Here is an 8,760-nt window from a genome sequence, read left to right as displayed (position 1 = left end):
GGGGGCAGGGTGGGAAGAAAAAAAGGCGTAATGCTTGATTTTGAAAATTCATTATTTTGAAAATACCAAGGGGAAAAAAAACAACAGAGCAAAATTAACCTGAGAGCAGTGTAGAACCCTCTTGCTTTTCTCCTGCAGGTACATGCTGTATCATCTCACTTTGCACATGCGTAGCTGGGATCAATTTTGAGCTATCTCGCTATCCTCGCTACGTGTATGGGCTGCCAGAGGACATCAGTCATGGCTATGGCTGGTCCATGTTCTGTGCCTGGGGGGGCCTGGGCCTCACCCTGCTGGCTGGGTTCCTCTGCACGTTGGCCCCCTCACTCAACACTTCTCGGGCATCTGTACAAAAACCCAGACAAGAAAATGGGGCCGTGTGACCTCAGAGGGAGTGAGGAGAGACTCTGGAAAGCGCAGCCTGGGCAGAGCTGTGGGTTAACACCAGGAAGAGGTGGCATGTCAGCGTGTGGAGCAGTGCCATCGCTGTGGAAGTACCAGCCCGTGGGATGCTGCTACAGCCTCCAGTCGCAGACACAGACATTGCAAGTAACTCCAGGTTTGAATTATTGCCGATTTGCTCATTGATGGTTTAAGGGGGACAGTTCTTTTGATTTTTTTATTCTTCTGTTTACAAGGGATTAATTCCAAGGCTGTGTCTCTTTTTGTGCTGTTTTTTGAACTGTACCTCCATGGTCCTGTTTCTGTCCAGTTGTAAGGGATGTTTACGCACCAACTCTATTGCTGCAGGTCTGTGTAATTCAGACCCAAATTAGGGCAAGGAGCTACGTGAAGTTGGCTTGAACACTTTTGCAACAGGCGTGTCTAGTGTTGGCTCAGGCCATCATTTCCCAAAAGAACCTTGATCTAAGCCGAGGTTTAGGCCAAAGAATTAGCCCATTCTTAGTATTAATTAATTTAAGTAAGAAATCTGTGCTATTCCATGCTGCGGTATCAGCTATTTACTCACTACTAAAGCTGTTTCCAAAAGGAGCCAGCTGTAACCGAGCAGCAAGACTCTAAAAAAACAAAAAGAACTCTCACTGGCTTTAGGAAAGGAGGGGAAAGTTTTCCTCAGCTTCTTACACACGTAAGGTTACTCATTTGCCTAACGTACCCTTGTTTTAATGGGGAGATGTATGCAACATGCAGCTTATACCTAGAGGCCAGGGTTTATTTCTGAAAGTATGTCACAGTTTGAGCTGCCGGAATCAACCTTCACCCCCCAGCTTACCTGTGGGTGCAACTCCTGTTCTGTGAAAGGAGATGAGTAATTCTCCCCGAGCTCAAATAGCAGTACTGCTAAAATAGCAGAAGATGTACAGCCCCCTGTAGTATTAACGTCCAAAGGAACCGCAATGTATTTTCCTCAGGAACGCGTGGCTTCTGCTCACTTCACCGCCCACCCCTTTCTAATGTCAAATGCCCCCTGAGCACAGCATGTCAAGAACATGTGTGCTCCGCTGGAACACGCTCCCTTGTCAAAATGAGCGGGAAGGACCTCGGAACCAGTGCAAGTACTAGGGCTAACTCAGGAACATCAGCCATAGTACTTTGGGGTAAATTTTTCTTTCATTCATCTGTTCTTTCTTCCCTCACATCCCTGCCCCTCTCCCAAGCGTCCAAAACCTGCACAGGTAAAGATGAGATGGCCAGCATTTGGAGATGTTTACATTGTATTTAAAATACAATACAGTGGCATGTAAGATACTTAATGCTAAAGTCAGTGTATTTATGAAAAGTGTAATTTTTAAATGGAAGTTGTAATTCTCAACTGGCATTAAAAGTACTGAAAGACTTGCTCAGTGGATGGAACCTTGAATTCTGACTAATGACCAGACTGATTCACCAGACTGCTCACACACATATCAGTAGTGTTGTTAAAACTTCCAGAGTTAAGTTTAAATGACAAAATTAAAACATCATTCATGTGTTAATCATGCTCAATTCTCCCTTGCAAAATAAGTGTTAGTTCAATAAGTTTCAAAGACTGTAGAAAGCTGTACAGTCTTTTCACTGGCTGCACAGGTAAAAACGGGATGCTGTCTGCACTGCAATCTCAGCTTAACTGCAGTGTGACCTGCTGGTCCTCACCCAGAAGCAGCAGAGCAAGAGTTAATCCAGTTGTAGCACGAGGAGGCTCCAAAGGCAGCATGATGGGCGCCAGCAGACAGGAGGTTCCGCCCCAACACATCATGGATTTGTTTTTAGAGGGAAAAAAACACTTTTATTTTTTCCAGACAGAAAGCAAGTGGTACAGTCCGGTCTAGTCCTGTCCTCTGCCAATGCCACAACCTTGACTGGGCAGAGATCAGGCATAGTACTGCAGATTGGCTTTTTTCTTTGCTTGAACCTCCAGGATTCCTTCCATGTAGTCCTCGTGGGTGAGCTCTGTAGCTCCACGGCGGAGGGCAATCATCCCCTGCCCAACAAGACAGTATTTAGAGAGGGCATGTGAGCACCACATGAGTTCAAAGTCATTACTCCATGCTGGGCTTTCACATTTCCCTCCTATCAGTGCCAGCTGCTGTAGAGGAACACTTACCGCTTCAACACACACAGCCTTGCATTGGGCTCCATTGAAATCATCTGTGCAGCGAGCCAGTTCCTCATAGTTCACATCAGGGCTGACATGAGAAGGAGAGGGAAAAAAATAAGTCAGAATATGTTATCTGAGAACATGTACCAAATACAGGCACAGAGGTACAGAGCTTACTTAAAACCCAACAGTGAACTCTCAACAAAAGAGAGTGCCTACTGGTCCACAGCCCTGAGGTACCATCATGAGTGTCAAACAGCCTCAGAAAGCCATGCCTCTTCCATACCTGACATTCATTTTACGTGAATGGATCTGCATAATTCTGGCTCTGGCCTCCTCATTAGGCATCGGAAACTCAATCTTGCGATCTAATCGTCCAGAGCGGAGCAAAGCTGGGTCCAAGATATCAACCCGGTTGGTTGCAGCAATCACCTAAGTAGAATTACGGTCATCAGTCTAAGACACTTGGAGGACAGACCTCTCCTCCCCACGGATCCACCAAGCTTCTTCCCTGGACACTGTTTTCCATCCCCTTCTAGAGATCCCTGGACCTCAGTAGCACTCTCTGCTAGATCCCAACCTTGACTTGCGTGTTGGGCTGGAAACCATCAAGTTGATTAAGCAGCTCCAGCATGGTCCTCTGCACCTCTCGATCACCAGCCTTCTCACTGTCAAACCTGAGGAGGGAACAAGGATAAAACTACCAGTGTGAACCTGGCCACCCTGCCACATAAAAAGACAGAATGACTGCAGTGCACAATCCTTGGCCAAGGTCTTCCAAATTCCTCCCTGAAACTACAGGAAGTCCTACCCTGATGAGGACTGTAACTAGAATAACTGACAGCAGCAGCTGAGTCTTATTATGCCCTTAGAGCTGAATGTGGCCAATGTTGTCCAGGCCCAAGTAGTACATGACGGTGGACACCTCCATATGCCTGATGCAGTTATCAGAAAACAGTTTTGTACAGCAGGAGACCATCAGATGGATCCCAAGTCTCATGTACTTCACTCGTGAGCCCAAGGATTGTGGCAAATGCTGTCTGTGATTGGCTTTACACTGATTCTGAATAGCCCATGCTTTAAGCTAGGCTTCCCTCACATACATAGGCAAAAAGGGCTTGCTAAGCAGCTCCCAAGAGCTTTACAATATCATCTACACCTCACCTTTTAGTGCCAATGGCATCCAGTTCATCAATAAAGATGATGGAAGGAGCTTTTTCCTTGGCCAGAGCGAAAGCATCGCGCACCAGCTTAGCTCCATCACCAATGAACATCTGCACAAGTTGTGGACCCGCAAGCTTCAGGAACGTAGCCTGGGAAGTGAAAGAGAATCCTATGCCTCATTTCTCAATAGGGTCAGTTCTCTGCAGTTGAGTACTGCAAGAAGCCCGTAATTAAAACGGCCAAACACGCAAACAGAAAAGAGAACCCCAGCCTTTGTAACACCAGTTTATGTGTATGACAGCCCTTCCCTTGGAGATGTTCTTATTCTTTTTCAGGTACTATTCTACAGCAACACACGTTTTTAAAGTTTCCTTTTACCTTGGTCTGGGCAGCACATGCTCGAGCTAAAAGGGTCTTCCCTGTTCCTGGAGGCCCATACATAAGGACTCCTTTAGGGGGCTGTATACCCAAGTTTTCAAATTTCTCCTTATGATTCATTGGCAGAACAATGGCCTCCACAAGCTACAGCAAAAGAAAAATAGTAATATGTAAAACCATTCTGCTCCACAGATCCAGGGTGCCTGCTTTGAGCTGAAGTTCAAAGACTTGTCCTCAATCACACCAGAAAGTAAATAAAAGGTATCACCTCTTGGATTTGTTTATCCAGCCCCCCGATGTCACTGTACTGTTCTGTGGGTCTCTCATCCACCTCCATGGCTTTCACCCGTGAGTCATATTCAGTAGGTAGAGTCTCCAGGATCAAGTAAGAGTCTTTGTTCACCCCCTGTAAACACAAGTCCTTTGCTTTTAACAGGCCCTTCAGATAGCAATTAATAAATGTGCAATCAAAGACGATTCTCTGGACCTCAAGGATGCGGGAATAAGCAGCTTTGACAATGGCACTCTTCACATCACCACAGTGACAACAGTGGACAAGGCCACAGCTAGCACATTTTGAAAAGAAGGTGCCTGACTGACTTATGATACAAAAGATACCGAACTCATAATATGTTTTTATTAAAATTTCAGTGCAGAAATGATCTTGGGAGAAATCTGAACAGATTTGACTCCTTTCTAAATGGCAAGACATAGGCAATTTTCAGGCCAACATCACTCACCACTAGGTCTCCAGGCTTCAACTTCTCAGCATCAACCAACCCAATAACAGGCAGGAAATATGTCTGAAGGAAAAAAAAAATCAAAGTAAGTAAATCCAGCCATATTACAAAAAGGTCCTTTTCAGCACTCTTCACACCTAGCTGGACACATGGGCCCTACCTGGCGCGTAGAGGTCTTGATCACAGCACACTTGCCCTTTCTCTGGGAATCCAGGTCAATGTTTGCTCCATCCTCCTCCTGGTCATTTGGGTCAACATCCAGCAGCTGGAAAGCAGAGTGAGATTTTATGACAATGTCACCAGGCTAGCAAGCCCAGAATTAGCGCTCCTAAATTACATGGCAGTAGGAGAAATAGAACTTCACATCATCCATCAGCAGTAGAAGCCTGCAAGCATTAAAGCTCTCCTATAAAAATTAATTTCTTCCTTTTCTCATGAAGCAGCACACAACAGCACACAGAAAGACACTATAACATTCAGAAGAAAGTAGTAGCTAATGGCACCTATTTCTCCTCCTGTTACAGCAGCTCACATTAAGCCTGAAGTTCATTAAGTTTTAAAACACTAGTACAAACCAACCCCTTTTTATTTTTAAATAAAAAACTATCAGCATTTTTGGCCTATCAGCAAAATTACTGAATTACAGAAAGAATGTGATGTAGCAACAGAACCACCACTTTTCATTTGCTGTGTCACAAGTTTCAGAAAGCACAGACCAAATTTCACGTGCCCAAGTCTACACTAAGCAAGGCTGTATCACCCTCTGATGGCTATGTCACCTACAGAAGTACAGTGGCCAACACCTAAGGAATGACCCAGACAAGAAGTGGGCAAGTGACGCGCACTTCCAGGTCACAAACAAAATCAACAGAAAAAAAATTAAAGTCCTGGCTCCAGAAGCATCAGTAGTTTGAGAACGCTCCCTGTCTCAAATTACTGGTGAGCTTCCCTGCCCTTCTTCCCAATATATACTGCACACATTTCTCACACTGCTGCAGAAAAGCACACCACTCTCACCTCAATAACGTTAGAAACAAGGTATGGCAGGGTTTTGTTCACTTTGATCTTCTCACTGTTCTCTTTAATCTTGTCTTTCATGGCCTGAAGCTCATGGGTCACTCTCAGTACTTCACTCTTCATGATCTGGAATCAGGATGCAGAAGAAAGAGATAGGAACATTATCAGAAGAATAAGGCAAGATCAAATCGACACATTATTCTAACAGTAAAACAGTTATAAAAGCCCAAGTCTGAGGGAACAGTGGGTATAAAGGCAAACATAATATAGAAAGAGGAAAAGCCAGCAAATTAGCCAAAATTGTTTAGTCCAGTCCATTGTGGTCTCCAGCTAATTAACATCCCTAAGTAATTTCTTCCCAGTGTCACTGGGTACCCTTAGCCTGATCAATGCACCAGCTTACAGGGTTGCAACATGACCTCAATAAGAATACGATCCAGGTAAGTCAACTGTGTGTTTTTTTCTTTTTAATACACACAGATAACAAGATACACACACACACACGCCCATATCTATATGCACCTGTATACATACACCTATTTTGAAGTTCTGTTTTGCTGGGTTTAAAGAACTGTGTGATGGAACACTGACGCGATGACATGCAATAGCATGCAAAAAACAGCCAGAAAAAACCCTAAACTGAAAGTATCACAGTACAGAATCGAAGTAAACTGAAAGCGTGAACAGGGAATGGCAGAACTGAGGGCAGTGGGACTAGCAGCACCTTTGCAGAGATGTACCACCACTGCTTCCAGTGGAACAAAGAGAAACAGAGCTGCCATTTTTAGAAAGCCGTTATGTTCAACAAGACCACACATACCAAGACCTACATAGGAGAAACAAACACATCGACTGGTTCTGTGCAGGAAAAGTACTTTTTGTTTTTCCTCAAAAGCAAAACATTCAGTACTGGAGTAATACCCAGTACTTGTTCCCCACAAAGACAACCAGGTCCTTTGGAAAACAGTGGAGCACGGGCTCACAGGACAGCTCAGGTTGAGAAGGGACCTCAGGAGGTCTCCAGTTCAGCCTCCTACTCAAAGCAGGGTCAGCTGTGGGCCCTCAGGAGATGGCTCAGGGCTTTACCCAGCTGCATCTTGGAAACTTCCAAGGATGGAGACAATTTCTCTGGAACAACTGTCTGACTGCCCTCACAGTGAAGTCATCCTAATGCCGCTGTGGAACCTCTCACTTTTTCGATTTATGACCAGTAAATTATGGCTTGAATTAACCTTGGCCTAGGCTTTAATAAGATAGAAAACCTTTCTATAGGAAAAAAAGAAACAAACAAAACATATATTAGTAGCATGACAGAAAGCTCAAATTCCTACCTCTCTCTATATATTTTGACTTTTTTGAGGCTGTTACTACTAACTGTAAGGGAAATTGTATCAGAAAAGGAAGTTCTGCAATCACCATCCATCAGTAAGTACATTTATAGCCAAGACTAAGGCACCCAATACAGGATTGCTCACAGCTGTCTGGCTGACATCCACATCTGTTTTCCTCCCTTTCCTGCTTGGTCACACAGTTGGAAAAGACAACCTGTGATCCCCACTGAAGCAACTGTAGCATCAGTTTCAGAAGAACTGGTTACACCAGGATTGGCTCACATGATTCTGTTTAATGGGAAATCCACTCGTCTCTAAAAAACCTATCTTTTTAAAACTCTTGATGTCTAAGCATAACACTGTGCTGTAACACATAATTATGCACAGGACAGAATTATTACAGGAACCAATACAGAATCTGTTACATAAAAATGCAAACAGCTAGACATTTTATTTAACAGTCTGGAAAACATTCAAGAAAACCTGTATGGGGGGGGTGCCAACAAACATTTCTGACGTGTAAATTATAATATTATTCTTGTAAAGTAGAGTAGACTGCTTTTACTCCTTACTCTATTCTGCAATTTAAAATTAAGACCCATATTTATCTTTGCTGTCCTTAACAAATAAGTCAGAATTACTTGGAGAGCCTAAAGCAATAGCATGAAGCTGCCCTATAGAATTTATGAAATTATTTATCTCAATATTAGGGTCCCCCATACAGCAAAGGCATCAATAAACTGGACTGAGTTCAGCATTAGGCCACCAAGATGGGCAAGGGGCTGGAGAAAAGGCCCTGTGAGAAGTAGCTGTGGGAGCTGGGCTTGTTCAGCGGGAGAAGAGAACTACGAGGGAAGGCATCAAGACAGAACCAGACACTTCACAGCAGTGCAAGGGGGATGGATGAGACAAGAGACAAAGACTGAAACAAGACATGTTCAGACTGGAGAAAAAGCACATCTTTATCCTCATGAGGACAGTCAAGCAGTGGCAGAGAACTCCCAGAAAATTGGTGTAATCTCTGTTTTTAGATGCTTTCAGGACCCAACCAGATATACCACCCTGAGCAGCCCGGATTACAGCTGACCCTGCTTTGAGCAGGAGGCTGGACTGGAGATCTCAAGTCCCTTCCAACCTGAAATACCTGATGATCCTACGTGTCCTGGGCCACGGAACTGACTTCCCCCTCCCTGTGCCTGCAGGAGCTGAGAGGACTAATGTACCTTGAGCTAAAGCATCCAAGGCTCTGCAGAACAGCCATTCCTTCAGCTTCCTCGGGTCCCTGCACTTGCCGTATTTCTTCCCTACCCTCGAGGCTTAACTATTCCTCAGCGGACCGCTCTGGATCTCGTTAACTGCATCTTATTTTTCACTGCGATCGTCTCTGCCCCCACGACTGTGCTAAGTCCTCCTTTCCCGCGATTCCCCGCCGCAGGCAGACGGCCCGGCCCGGCCCCTGGTCGCTACCTTGATCTCGCTGTCGAGGAGGCGCGTACGCTGCACGATCTCCTCCGTGGACATCTTCAGCACCTCCTCACCAACGCCATCCTGCGGGCACACAACGGCACCGTCACCCTCGGCCCGACCCGCG

At 45.0% G+C, this 8,760-nt stretch overlaps 2 protein-coding genes across 2 annotated transcripts; one reads left to right on the top strand and one right to left on the bottom strand.

Annotated features, from left to right (window-relative positions):
• Positions 1-138: 138 nt before the first annotated feature.
• On the top strand, positions 139-383 carry TMEM178A (transmembrane protein 178A; the record flags this gene model as incomplete). The annotated part of the gene is made up of 1 exon (XM_010185274.1): positions 139-383. A coding segment is annotated over one exon (245 nt), but the record flags the coding sequence as incomplete, so codon positions are not given.
• A 1,817-nt stretch (positions 384-2,200) lies between these two features.
• On the bottom strand, positions 2,201-8,751 carry PSMC3 (proteasome (prosome, macropain) 26S subunit, ATPase, 3). Its single transcript, XM_010185273.1, has 11 exons — positions 8,637-8,751; positions 5,839-5,964; positions 4,982-5,086; positions 4,822-4,884; positions 4,350-4,487; positions 4,082-4,225; positions 3,704-3,852; positions 3,120-3,216; positions 2,826-2,971; positions 2,546-2,627; positions 2,201-2,422 (listed from the first exon to the last, which is right to left on the bottom strand). Exons 1-11 carry the CDS (start codon positions 8,688-8,690, stop codon positions 2,312-2,314), a joined length of 1,215 nt encoding a protein of 404 aa, XP_010183575.1. The 5' UTR covers positions 8,691-8,751; the 3' UTR covers positions 2,201-2,311.
• Between the last annotated feature and the right edge of the window lie 9 nt (positions 8,752-8,760).

The sequence above is a fragment of the Mesitornis unicolor genome, unplaced genomic scaffold (assembly GCF_000695765.1).
Source record: "Mesitornis unicolor isolate BGI_N332 unplaced genomic scaffold, ASM69576v1 scaffold40825, whole genome shotgun sequence".
In the NCBI taxonomy this organism is placed as follows: Eukaryota; Metazoa; Chordata; class Aves; order Mesitornithiformes; family Mesitornithidae; genus Mesitornis; species Mesitornis unicolor.
Note: the sequence above shows the minus strand (reverse complement) of the source record. Positions and strands in the feature narration are given on the sequence as shown.